Here is a 13,793-nt window from a genome sequence, read left to right on the forward strand (position 1 = left end):
TCTTATAAAACGTTGTGCTATAGAATAATGCAAGTATCACCACTGTTGCTGTTAAAATGAGTGGGGAAATAGACGGATACATATTTGCTCAGCTTTGTTTTAACCTCAGCCAATTAAAAAATATCTTTTGATCAGAATCAACCGTTTTTAGAATGTATTCAGCTGGGTTTTTTTCCCCACAAAAATGGTGATTGACCTATTTGCAAAACTTCTAACACTAGGCACCGGTTACTACAAAACGTTGTTACTCAAATCATCACCCCTGGGCTGTGCAGCCTGGCAGAACCAAGGTACGTAGCTGAGAGATTAAAAATTCCTAACTTTTTAATAGCCTGGAATTTAATTCTATAGCGGTCCAGCACGCATGCACTTACAAAATACCACGTTTGCTGCCGAAGCGATGCGCTGAAAGTCAAAGGTATGTTTGTGTGACTCCGTCTAAGTTGACAAATGGTATTGTATTTACCCTAGTCGAAGGAAAAGAACACAACTTCGGTAAAATGCACCACAAAGCAGTCTGTAAAAAAGCTTTTGCCTGTATTTCTGACTCCATGGGTATAAGAAACGTTTCTAGCTTTTAGCGGACGTCAGTGCTCTTTGGGTCTGCCCGTCCTTTGGAGTTTGCTGTCGGCATGCGAGCTGGCGGGCTGCAGGGGGCACTGCGGAGGAATCCAAAAAGTACTTTTTCAAAGTTAAACCTAATTCACAGCTGTCCCCGTTCCTGGCGTGCTGGCACTTTCCATTTCAATTAATAAACAAACAATCGATCAAAAAAAAAAAAGAAAAACAAACAAGAAAGCCCCCTCCTCCTTTTTTTCCCCTCTCAGTTCTTACATTAAATCTTTTCGTAGATATTCCTATACAACCGAATAATACTGTTGTCTTGGGGAGTCAGATGAGAGGAACAGTTACGGAAGAGCTTACAACACATCCCCCGGCTCCAAATTAAGAGAGATACCGATCTTTGTAAATGGGGCAGGATTTGCAGTTTCCCCTCGCTCTTAGGCTGCCTCTGAGCAGAGCTATAATTTTTCCCTGTTTGTTTTGTGATAAAAGTAGTAACCGGTGATCACGAAGAACAGTAAGTAGCTTCACTTCGGTTCTCGAACTGATACGAAAAAGTTTTCAGGGCGGGGGGGGGGGGGGGGGGGGGAAGGGGGGAGACATGCTCGTTAGTCCCAACGCAGGGAAGGTCCTAATTACTAATTTTATTTGTCAACTCTTATTTTCCATCTCAGCATAGTGAGGAATTGTTGCAAGAGGAATGAAATCAAAACCGAATTTCATACTGCCGAGCACTTAAAGAAGACAAAGACGGCTCTTTACCACTGCCGGTAGCTTAGAAATAGTATCGTGTGCTAATCTGCAGTGGCAGAAATGAGGATGGTTTAAATCAGATCTCATGACTAATGTATGAGTTCCCAATTTTCTTTATTTCCAGCTGCATGTTAGAGAACAAGGGTGTCTCTCCGAGATAATTGTTTTATATAGGTATATTTAAAAAAAAAAAAATTGGAAGTGCGTATCTCGTAGTCCTAGTTAGAAAATAGCAATCAATTAAAATTGTGCGTGCAATAGCTTTGTCTGCAAAATGGTTTAAAACTAGGTTCCCGGGATGTTATCCTTGATCCATTAATCACCCGCGCTCCATATGGAGGCAGCCACCGTTCGCTTGGAAAAAATGTTCCTGCCCAACGTGTCATGTTTCTTCTGTTGTTTAAAATAGAAAGTTCAGCCCCGTGGCTGGGAGGCGCAGGGCTCCGCGCCCTCTTCGCATTCATTATGCAACAGTTTACACAGAAGGGAAACACGGCACACGCCGCTCCGGCGCGGGCTGCAGCCTGCCGGCGGCTGCGGGGCCCCGTCGGGCTGCGCCCAGCGCTGCCTCCCGCCGCTCGCCCGCCGGCCGGAGGCCCTCACTCCGCCCCCCCCCTCCCCCCCCCCCGCTGCCCCCGGCGCCGCCCGAGGGCCGGGGCTCAGGACAGGCGCTGCCCCCCCGCCCCCGGGTGCCCGCCGCGCCGCGCCCCGCCGCAGCGCCCAGCTCCGGCGCGGCGCGCAGCAGCAGCCGCCGTGCCCGGCGCCGCGGCCGCCCCGTCTGCCCGGCCGGGTAAGGCGGCCGCCCGCCGCCGCGCGGAGGGCAGGGCGGCGCGGCGCGGGGAGCCCCGGCGCGCAGCGGGAGCCCGCGGGGCGCCCCGGGGGCGGCAGGTGGCGGCCCCCGCTCCGCGCCGCCGCGCCCGCCGCCACCGCCCCGCGCCTGCGGGCAGCCCGCGCCGCTGCCGGGCGTGAGCGCAGCGGCGGGCGCTGGGGGCGGGGGGGGGGGGGGGGGGGGGAGAAGCGCCATGTCCGCTCCTGCTGGGCGACGTCCGTGCCGGGTTTTGCACCTTGTCCCCGGGTCTGCCTCACGGCCTGGAGGAGCTGCTGCTGCTGCTGCTGCTGCTGCTGCTGCTGCTGCTGCTGCGGTGTTTACTGAGCGCTCCTGTCCTGATATCACTCCGCTGGCATGGAGGAGGAGGAGGTGGAGGAGGAGAGCATTTGATCATTGTGATGGTGGCAGGAGGAGCAGCAGCAAGCAAAGCAGAGCAAAGCGTTAGGCTGTATCAGCGCGGCGTTTTGCAAAGACTTCAGAGCTCTACTTTTTTTCCAGCTCGGCCCGGATTGTTCATGTGTTTACTTCCCCCAGCCCGAGGATTTGCTATTTAGGTTCCTGTTGAAATGCAACTGAGCAGCCAAAGTACTTTGCGAACACGGTGCGGCATAAACACCAAAACTTTTTTCTAGAAGGAAAATACAATAAGAAAGCGGCTTTGCCTGTCTTTTGATGCCGGGGAGTGCGAGTGAGTGTGCCGTGTGTGCCCAGCGTGTGCTTGTGCTTGGATGTGCGTGTGCGAACGTGCGTGTGCACGGGTGTGTATGTGTGTGTGTGTGCATGTGGAGGGGCGCGTGTGTTTCTCTTTATACATGGGGAGAGAAGGCTTTTGGCAAAACCTCCGGAAATCTCATGGAATCTATTTTGAAATAATGGATTATAAAAAAGAAAAAGGAGGAAAGGAACTGGTCTGATATCGCCTGGAGTTCGCTACCCGAATTGCTGCTGCTTAGTTTGTTGTGCTTCTTTTTTTGTGTTGGTTGGTTGTGTTGCTGGTGATAACCTTTTAGCACCTTCTCTCTTTATTTCCCTCCCCCCCCCCCCCCCCCCTTTTTAATGTTTTGGAGCTTCTCGAGAGGGATTGGCTGGGGGGAAAGAGAAACATTTGCTTGGGATCGCTGTTTCCCTGATACATGGTGGTGCCCCCTCCCCCCCCCCCCGGTTCTCTAAAAAGTATCCCATCAGGACCCCGGAGGAGACTGTGTGTGTGTGAAGGGTAGGATAAAAAGTTCTTCCAAAATAGTGTGCGCGGGGAAGAGGATGGGGGATTTTGCAGCCCCCGCTGCCGCCGCGAATGGCAGCAGTATCTGCATCAACAATAACCTGAACAGCAGCCTCGGCGGGGCTGGCGGTGCCGGTATCGGGGTTAACAGCACTCCCCACGGTCCTCCTGCCGCTGCTCCCGGTAACAATAACGCTAATAGCGGCGGCGGCGGCATTCCCAAGCACAGCACGGTGGTGGAGCGGCTGAGGCAGCGCATCGAGGGCTGCCGGCGGCACCATGTCAACTGCGAGAGCAGGTACCAGCAAGCCCAGGCGGAGCAGCTGGAGCTGGAGCGCAGGGACACGGTGAGCCTCTACCAGCGGACCCTGGAGCAGAGGGCCAAGAAAACGGGCACCGGCGGCGGCAAGCAGCAGCATCAGAGCAAACAGCAGCAAGATGCCGAGCCTGCCACGGCGGAGCAGAGGAACCACACTCTGATCATGGTAAGGGGATGCGGGCCGGGGGGGGGTCGCCGTCCGCTCCGAGTCTCTCGCCGGGATGAGGCGGAGGTCGCCCCCGTTGTTTTCCGGAGGGGGGACGGGGCCCGGCTCAACTTTGGCGGTGGCAGGGCCGCGGGCAGGCTGGGCGAGCGGGGGGCTGCCGGGCGGCTTCGCAACTTCTCACGGGCAGGGGCGGGGGGAAGCGGGCAAACTTTTTCCCCCGGCTCTTTCAGAAGGGAAGAGCTGCCCCGGGGGAAGAGGGAAGGAGCGGTGCCGGGCGTGCGCCGTGGGCTGCCGAAAGCCAGAGGAGGGTTTTGTGTGCGCGCGTGTTTTGCGACGGCTTTTCCGCGCGGGGGCCGTGCGGCTACGCGGCCGTGCGCCTTTCCTGGCCGCCTTTTTAAATCCCGCCGCGGAGGAAGGTGGAAGTTGGCTCCGCAGCCTGGGGCGACGGCAGGAGGAAAAGTTGGGCAGGCTTCTCGCCTGGGCTGCCCCGGCGTGCAGGAGCCCGGCTCCCCGCGCGAGCGGCAGCTCGAGCTGGACCGCTTCCTAAAGTTTCCTTGGGTTTTAAGGAGCTTAGCGAGGAGCGGAGGGGGGGGGGGGGGGGGAAGGGGGCGGGGGCTGAGCCGGTAAGAGCGTAGCGGCAAGTAGGAAGCGGAGTTTCCCACTCCCGGGCTGCACCGATGATGAATAATAAGAGGAGGCGCGGGGGGAGCCGGGCCCCGCGCTCCGTCTGAGCCTTATTTATAGCAGGTCGCGGCCGCCAGTCGTTCTGGTGGGGGGCGGCGGCGGCGGCGGCGGCTCGGCGTGTTTGTCTCGGCCAAGCGGGCGACTCTGCCGCGGGGGAAACGCGTGTGTGTCCTGACGTGTCCCCCCGCCCCGGGCCGCGCCGCGCCGGGGCGGGGGTGCCCGGCGCTCGGGGGCGGGCACGGGGCAGCTGGGTCTTCGCCGTCTGCCGGGCGCACAATGGGCGGCGGAGAGCGGCGGGGAGGAGGGAGGGGAGGTGCCGTGGCAGCGTGTGGTTTACAAGCCTCGCACGTCCCTCCCTCTCGCCCTCCCCTGCTGCGCGGGGAGGCGCGGCGGTGCGGGAGGGTCCAGCGGGGCGGCAGCTGCCGCCGGCCCCCGCCCGGGGGGGGGTCTCCGTGACAAAGCGGCGGGGAGGCGGCCGTCCCGGCGGCGGCTTCCCCCCCCGCCCCCCCGCATGTGAAAGCAGGGAGCGATACGTTTATCTTGGGCCGCGACGAGCCCGTCCTCCCCCGGCCGTGATGCCGGCTCGGTGCCCGCCGGCTCCTCCCCTGCGCGACGCCGCGCGGTCCCACGGGCAGCACCCTTCCCCTCTGCCCCTGGCTGTCCTACCGGGCGCTTTTGTCTGCCCCGCAGCCCCGCTTCGTCACGGAGGACGAGGAGGTGGCGATCGCTTCGCCAGCGGCAAACAAAAGCTCAGCGCCGAGCGCGGCCCCCGCCTCCCGCCCCGCCGCTAAGGAGCAGAGCGCGGCTCCCGCCTCCCTGCCTCCTCCCGGCCGGGGAGCGGCCCCCGCCGCCCGGCAGCAGCCCGGCACACCTCCCGGGGAGGCCAGCCGGGAGGCGGGGGAGCGGGACGCCTCCCTCGGCGGCGGGGAGAGGAGGGAGCGGGGCCGGCGCGCAGGAGGGAGCGCCGGCAGGAGCCGCACAAAGCGGCGGGGGAGGGTGTGGGGGGGGTGCGGGGTGCGGGGGGGGTGCTTCGCAAACAGGAAGCAGAAAAACCTCACTGACATCTTGTTGCTTCCCTGATGTTACCAGCAAGGCACAACCGTATTTCTCTTCCTTCTCGCGCCTTTCCGCAGGACTGAGGCTTCTAAATACACGCTTAAATACACGCGGTGCTCCCCGCTCCGCAGTACTTTGCCTTGGCTTACATCTACTCCTAGGGCAGTCACTGAGCCGCTAATCAAACTCCACGGGCAGGGACACGCTTTCGTCAGCCAAACTGTCCTCAAATCCCTTTTCACGCCCCGTGTCATTTCCACCAGATACAGGAAAGGGGCTGGGGGCTCGGGAGATCTCAGAATTACTTCGCTCCAGGGAAGCGTTGCGGTGCGCCGTGTACACATCCAGCTCCAGAGCAGCTCCTGCGCTTCTAGGCCCTTGCTGGCGGTGGGTTGTCCTTCCCCCTTCTTCCCAAACCCCGTGCTAAAGCATTAAAGGCCGGGGTTTTTGGTTAAGTAGCTCATTTGTTGGCCTTCCCTTGAAGGTCTAGGGCAGAGCCACAAAGCCAGGCTACAATGTGAAAGTTGTGGAAACAAAGTAACAAAAGGAGGAAATGCAGTTACAGCTCTCACTATTACTAATTTGTTTCAGGTTGGGACACTTGGGGAGCTAAGAGTGGCCTAATTAAAGGCTAGTTTGCTATGAAATTCGTCGTAACTGAATTTTTGTGCTACAGTCTTCATGCCATTTAAATGTATTCGATGTGCACTATGCTTTTCATCTTAAAAAGAGAAATTCTAATACTTTATAAAAAACCCGACCCATTTCCATCAACCAGTTTTGGGGTTTTTTTAAGAATGTCTACACAAACGTTGGCGAAAAAATTTAGAAACATTATCTGCTTTGTTTCACTTGTAGAATGTTAATTACGATTTTTGTCTAATGTCTAAGAAGGTTAGGGAACATTCATGGGTACATGAAAGTAACGCTTAAAACCTGAGAAATCGCTCCTTTTAAAGCAATTGAGAATTATTTTCTTTGAGACGTTTATGCTTTTTATAGTATATAAAAAAAGCAACTTCTTTATTTCTAGCAATCGTAACAGTTTGGTAAGTTTCACTGTTTATGTGCGTCGTGATTTTTATTTACCAAAGCAGTTCAACTTTATTTGACATTTTCTTTTGGCATGAGAAAACAGTAAATTACATTTTGGGGTTTTCTCCCTTTCTTTATTCTCTGGTAAACTCCAGCTGAGAAGGTTTACAGTGGAACAATCGTATGGATCTGCTACTGCTTTACTCTTCACACAAAATCATTATTAAATTCTTCCCTTAGATTATTAAACCACACAATTTGGCAACAAAGCAGTCAGTTTGGATTACATGATGAGAAATACAACCAGGGTAGCAAGAAATACTGTTTCTAATTCTTTATCAGGGCAAATCAAAGGAAAGTACTATCAGTGTGTGTGTGTCCCCGAATTGAGAGACGCTGAGAAGGGAGGGGAGATGTGTGCTGGGTCAGGGCAGCCGGTCGGTCACCCAACAGACTCTCCCAGGAGCTGGTGCTGACACACGTGCTGGGGTGCCCTTCGGCAAGCTGGGTAAAAAACCTCTTTGGAAGATGATTATTTAAAGACATGCACTCTGATTTTCTTCATTTGGTGGAGTACAAACTATCCAGTCTGTACAGTGCTCCTTGTCGCCACCCCCACAGTTTACACCCTCACTCCCTGAGTTCATGAAAGGGATTGTGCAGTTTCCACTGTTCAGGACTCTATGTCAACTGACAAGCAGTTATCAATGGGAGCCTTTTTTCAAAAAGGGATGTAGGAGCATAGGCTTGGCTGTATTTCATGAATTGCTGATCTACTCTGAATTTGTGCCTTGTTATAGACCGAGTTTTCACTTGCTGAATTTTGAAATATCTGGATTTATAACTATTTCAACCTCTTCTACTTGAGGAGAACAGTGGGTTTCAGAACTAGTTTGCTCCCATACAGGCATTGATTGGGACATGCACAAAGATTAAAATTGTTTATAAATGTCTGGGAGGACCTTCCCCCCACCGCCCAGTTCAACCTAGCAAAAGCCAAAGTTGTTTTCCGTGCCTTTCAGTTGGATTATTAGAATGCTGTACCAGCTTGGCTTTCAAAGGAAGTATTGGCAAAATTTGCAGCCCATCCAAAACTCTGCTGCTCATCTTCGGACTGGTTCCAGGAAATATCAACACATTATTTCAGTTCTTTGGTTCTTTGTGAGCTAATCTGCCTTCTTGTTTCCTCCTTCAACTGCAAGAGTCTTCTTGCTCTGCATCCATGTTATTGCGTGTGGTTCAGAGATACTCTGTGTGTGTGTGCGCGCGCACATATACACACATACACATGTTCTATATAAAATAAATAATAAATAATGTATATTTCGTATATAATAAATAGCCAAGTATATAATAAATATTGCAAGTTATAGCACCTGTTTCTTATCCCTGACACTGCTGTTCTTATTGTGCATTTTTTGTCATTTTTTTGTCCAGTGAAACACTACATCTGTAATTACTATATTGACCTTCTAATGCACATTTATTTGCATCTGAGCTCTACTGTGAAGTGCAAAAGGGCTGGAGCTACTTTTTCCTATCTTAAAAGCTCTTCAAGACTTTTCTTATTTAGCGTCATTATGGGTTTGATAGCTACTGTCATACCAACCATTTCTAACCCTAAAACCAGTCCTTAGGAAATTGAGTTTTAAACAACATAAACATAAAATGTTATTTAGATCACAGAAATTAGTGACGGAAGTCAAATGACCTATTAGATCATCTTTTCTGTTCCTCTGCCAAAGCATAGTATGTCAATTCAGAATTACTTTAAAGTTACAGCAAACACGGCTGGCAAATACAGCATTTTCCAATACTGCTTTTTACCCATTCTGGGCTAATGCACTGCCTCATGGAAGTTAATGATCACATTGCCCTTCTACCTGAGGGAAGGGAGATGGACAGGCCAATCCTTTCAGCTTGCTTTGTGTAGGGACAGAATGACATGTTCAGAATTACAGAAATCTGGTTATCTCTCTTCCTTGTTGGCAAATAGTCCACCACAGAAAAGAATTTCCCCTCCTCCCCCCCAGTCTCTCCTTTTTGTGGAAAAGGTATCCCGAGTGAAAAGTATAACTTCTTAATTTGTCATGGTGATTCACGGATAATTTCATGAGTGAAATTGAGTGCCGAAGAATGCTGTCAGTCTTGTCAGTAGTTTTTTTAAAGCTTCCACGTGCTGTATTTAATGTGTACCTGTGTGCGTGTTCATAAACCTGTGCACATTTCTCGTGTTCTTTCTCATGTACCATTGCTGTTTAACTTACTTTACAGGTGCTCAGGAGTTTGCCAGTTACACTATAGGAAATACCTATTTCTCTAGCATTGCAAAGATGAAAAAGAAAGATGATTTTTCAGATGTTTCTTTTTATTTTCCACAAGAGGTCAAATACTGCAGCCCTTACTCGTGCCTGATGACTAAGTAGGATTAAGCATCTCTTCAGTTAGTACGCTATGCCTGATCTTGCGCACACTGGGGTAAAGTCAGTAGTAAATGCAAAACTGGGATGATATCAGAATTAAATCCCAGGCCGACAATGCTCCTTCTCTTTCACATGCATCACAGAAGGAGTCATCCCGTAACCCTTTTTATTTTGCTCTTCCTATAAGGGTGGATCTCTGTGTCTTTCTTATTCCACAGCCTCTCCCATTTTTCCTCTCCTTTTCATACCAACTCCCGCTTGATGCTCCTGTGTGATTACTGTCCTTTAGGACAAGGAGGTTTTGTATTGACCTCCTTTTGCACTAGTCAGCACAGTAGGTTTCAGCTTAGCAAACCAAAAGGAATGGAGAGACTCTTCACTTCAAGCGCTGCTAGCCTCTAATGACCTTTATACGCTCTGATAGAAAGCGTGTCCCTTGAAGAGATAGTGGGTTGGGTTATTATGAGCTGTAGCTGGAGCAGGGCAAGTTGTATTTTGACGTACAGTAGCCAGTTATAGTGAAATCTAAGCTTCAGCTTGACCAAATAGCACGTGTTGAAAGTCCTGCAGTGAAGTTCTAGGCATTGTCAAGTTCAGGAAGAACAACTTTGGCTGGAACACGTCCAAAACTCATTCTGCTAATGCAAAGCCAAAAATATTAACATGTGATTGTGTTAGGACAATTGGTTGCATCTAGGTTAAATTAAATTTACAGTAACTTGACCTAAAGCTTAAGGCTTCACAAGTGGCTTAAGCTGGTGTAAACCTGAGCTGCCGCCACTGAGGAGGTCTCACCTTTCATGCTCTTGTCAGCGGCCATATTTTCTTGCTGCCTCCCTTTGCTAGCGCTAGCCCTCGCTCGTGTACCTCCACTGTCAGCTGGTTCACCGAGCAGGCAGGGAGGACAGACGCATTTCTTTCTGTTCTTCTGGGTTAGTTTTCAGCTGGATCAGATCCATGATTTGTTTGACCGTCCCTCCCGTGGGCAGCACGGTCTTACAACACCTTAATCCTCTTGTGAAACTTCACCCTTATCCCAGGATAAACATCTGGGACCTATTAGTTAAAACATGCTCACCTGGTAGCATACATTTTACCTGAGCTCAGTAACACCTGGTGTCAGGGCACATGATTCTGTTCCTGAATACAGACACTGAAACAGGAAAGGCTGTAAGTAGCAAAGGAGCCAGAGTTTGTTTTTACTTAAACACTTGCATGCATATGACTTTTGGTTGCGTATTACTCCAGTATGTATAATTCATGTGAGGGATGTGCTTGGATTAGCAGAGGTTTAAGGACAGGTCTGACAGCCAGGAACTGCTGACTGGAATCCTTCAAGTGTATTGTTTTGTGAATTGAAATGTGAGGTACAATTTCAGACTGAAATTACGAACCTGTAATCGGTTTTCCAGTCTGGGGTCTCATAGGCTGTTCAGACAAGCGACGTACTTGTACATTCAGTGGGAATTTGGGAGTCTTAGCAATTTGAAGTATTTATTTTCCTAGTTTGTCTAAGATGTTGAATCACAAAATCATATAACTTTGATTACTCTTTTGCTTCCCCCTCACACACTTCAGTTTCACAATGTTTGTAGCTCAAAAGTCATCGTAGACTGCTCCTGTTTGCTTTTTGAATACTTGAAACCCAATTTCACAGGGGTTAAGAGAAAATGTCTTTTTAAACTTGCAGTAGTTAATAAGGTAGCAGCTGCTGAAATTTTGTGCTTACAGGAAAGGGTTGAGCTGCCTTCTTTCAAGACTTCCCTCTTTTGTATCGATTTTGTTTGCCACCACATACAGTTAAAATTGTCAAGGCGATAAGAATACTTTAATGTTTAGCTGACCTGAGAGAAGTGCGTCCGCCCGTAGGTACATTTGTGTAAGTGCTAAGGCTAATGCTGCGGTGCTGTTGATAGCATAGATGATCTATTGCTGTTTGCTTGCTGTCGGTTCTGCACAACCACAGCATACATGGAGTAGAAAAGAGGTTTGAATTTATGACTTTCGGAATAACTAAGCTAAAAAACAGAAAGACCAGCAGCTCGAGGATTTTCTTTCCCATATTTGTTTTTTTATCAAGGCCGCTTTCTGTAAGGTTTTCATATAGGGCTCTGTAGGATTCTGTAATGTTCTCAGCTCTCAACAATTGAAGCTTGGTGGAGTTGCATTTTAACTGATTGAAGGTGGGGCTGTTGGGCTGTGCCTCTTCCCCTCCTCCCTTCTTCACACTTCAGTCTCCTCCCTACGTTGCTTTAACTACGTGCTGCGCAGGAGCATTTCAGGTTTAATAAAACACTTCAACTTCATTTTCCTCTGGTCTTTAGATTCAGAGGAACAGCTGTTAAGTGCTGCAGTGAAGGTGTAGCTTTTCTGCATCATCTTTATGCTGCTTGTGAAAAATCTCGGGCCTGTTCAGAAAGTCCTTGGATATTGCGTACCTAGGTAAAGAGCAGAGAACTGGTCCTTAACCTTACTCTGATCCTGGCATTCTCACAAGAAGCCAATATACCTGTGTATGTGTGTTTAGATAAACCAGCACATGTACATATACACTGGTTTTTAAACTGCACTGCAAGACAAAGTAAAAGGGTTTATGATCAGTGGTCAGTTTTTAATGGTGAAAGGGGATGTACTAGTCCGATAAGTTTCAGAACCACTGATATGCACCCATTTTCTATATTGTCAGCTCTTTCTCCTTCCTTTAGCTCGTATCTAATCCGCTGTGATGTTTTGGCACTTCTTCGCTGTGTTTAATCTAAAGGAGGAAGGGAGGTGGTTATAGCAGATGAGACACTGGAAGAGTTCTGGAAAGTATTGGAGTTTTTTAATCATTTAAGATACTTCCTTACGTTAAGGAGGATAGACCAGCACTTAGCCAAAAGAGAAATTGTAGCATTTCCTACCACTTCTGTTTATGCAGAATATTGTGGTTACAGACTCTCTAGAATTTGAGAAAATGACTTTAAAATACAACTGCCTTAGCTGGCAGTAGTTGTCTTTAGACTGCTAAAAAGACTGTTACATTTCAGCTGTGATTTTTGCTGCTGTTCATTTTTGTCTCTGAAGCTGGTGGCTGTTGTTCTGATTTTTCTGGCTTGCATTCCAGGGCATAACTGAGGCAGCATAGGGAAAACTGCTACTGACATTAAATAACCAATTTTTAATGATGTTTTTGGCAAGCAATATCTCTCTTCATTATACGTGTTTTTAGTTGTCATTGAAGCAGGTAATGTAGCTTTGAAGACTTTAGTGGACTCATACAGAAGTCTGTAGACTTCTGTAGCCACATTGTTTTGAGCTCCAAATTGGCTGAAGCGTTCTGGCATGTAATCCATGGCTGGATATGAAGTAATGGTTCAAAATAGTCTGTAGGTCCTTCTATTACAGCACATTTCTGGGCTGAGCTTGCAGTCTTTGCATTCCAGTAAAAGTGGAGATACCACGCTGAGGTTGCAGTGCTATCTTTTTTCCTAATTTGATGACAAGTAACTTGTGCTAACTAGTTTGTAGGCTGAAAGATTATTTAAAGGCTGGATTGCTGCAGTTCTGAAAATTCACCTGAGAGAATTTGGCTTTACATTTTTTCACCCCAGGGGAGTTGACTGGGGCTTATTTTTTCTAACACATTTTAATACGTGTTCTACATCATGCAAAACAGCAAAAAAATCCATTTATTTTCTCCTCTCCATTTAATTTACAACAAACCAAAAAACTTTATATTCACACTAGGGTTTACTGCCCTTCTTGCTAACGTTTTTGTTGTGGGAAATGCCAGCGGTGGGTAGGGATAATGGAGATTTGTGAATGTAGACTAGCAAAACCAAAACTGATTTTGACTAGTGGCGTTAAAAGCTTCACCTCTCCCTCACCTACTACTGTGATAAAGTGTATGGAGCCTAGTTAGAGTCAGAGGAAGGTTCTGGGAAGTTGGCATAGACCATGTTTCTTTATAGTTGCTATGGATATTTGAATACAAGAAACACGGTATTTTGTGGTTTTCATTTTTTGTCAAAATACCAAGTATGTTGAAAAGGTGATTCCTCAGGAACGGCAAACTTGTCTCTTACTCTCTTTTTACTGTAAAATTTGATGCTACTTAAAGCCAGTGATAAGAACGCATTATGTTTACGTGTCTCTTAAGTAGTTTAGCCAAATGAACTATCCGCATTCTTATGGCACGCTGCATACAATACAGGAACTTTATTATGCAGGTACTGAAAACATCACAGTCTCTGGAAGACCTAGCTAGTTAACCTCTTTATGGTCTCTTTGTATGTTACTGCCTTAGGGTTAGTTAGATGAGGCAGCTGAAGCAAGTTAACAGTTTGCTGCCATTAAATGGGGTGGTCTCCTCCTCTTCCCTCCGTGCTGCAGTCCCGTGCCTGTGCTGGTGCTGGCCTGTCTGTGGTACTAAGCTAGCGGGAAAATTACCTGTCTAGGAGAAAAATGGTGTTTATTTTTTGGTGGAAGGTGAAACTGCACGGCGTGGTACTGAGGAAGAGGGAATAGAGGAAAGGGGAGGCAGAAGGTACCACGTCAGCAAAGCTGTGAAATAAGCTCTGCCCGTCCCCTGTGGCTATGCCCGTGTTCTCTGGTCAGCTCCCAGTTGAAAGCCTGGTAGCTGTGGTGCGTTGCTGTAGTTAGTTAATTTGGGAGTGAAATACTTAGGCGGTTTATGGAACACCAGACAGAGCATTATTGGAAGCGTCTTTAGGGAGACTGGTATAGTTACTTGTAAGGAC

The 13,793-nt window shown here is 49.0% G+C and overlaps 1 protein-coding gene across 1 annotated transcript in view; it reads left to right on the forward strand.

Moving 5' to 3' along the window:
* The first annotated feature begins 3,364 nt into the window (after positions 1–3,364).
* MAML3 (mastermind like transcriptional coactivator 3) overlaps positions 3,365–13,793 on the forward strand; it is a 249,110-nt gene continuing 238,681 nt past the window's right edge. Inside the window, exon 1 of the mRNA XM_076337196.1 lies at positions 3,365–3,853. Within this exon, the coding sequence (XP_076193311.1) occupies positions 3,407–3,853 (447 nt within the window). The 5' untranslated portion in view covers positions 3,365–3,406. The remainder of the gene's footprint in view (positions 3,854–13,793) is intronic.

The sequence above is a fragment of the Aptenodytes patagonicus genome, chromosome 4 (assembly GCF_965638725.1).
Source record: "Aptenodytes patagonicus chromosome 4, bAptPat1.pri.cur, whole genome shotgun sequence".
Lineage (NCBI taxonomy): Eukaryota > Metazoa > Chordata > Aves > Sphenisciformes > Spheniscidae > Aptenodytes > Aptenodytes patagonicus.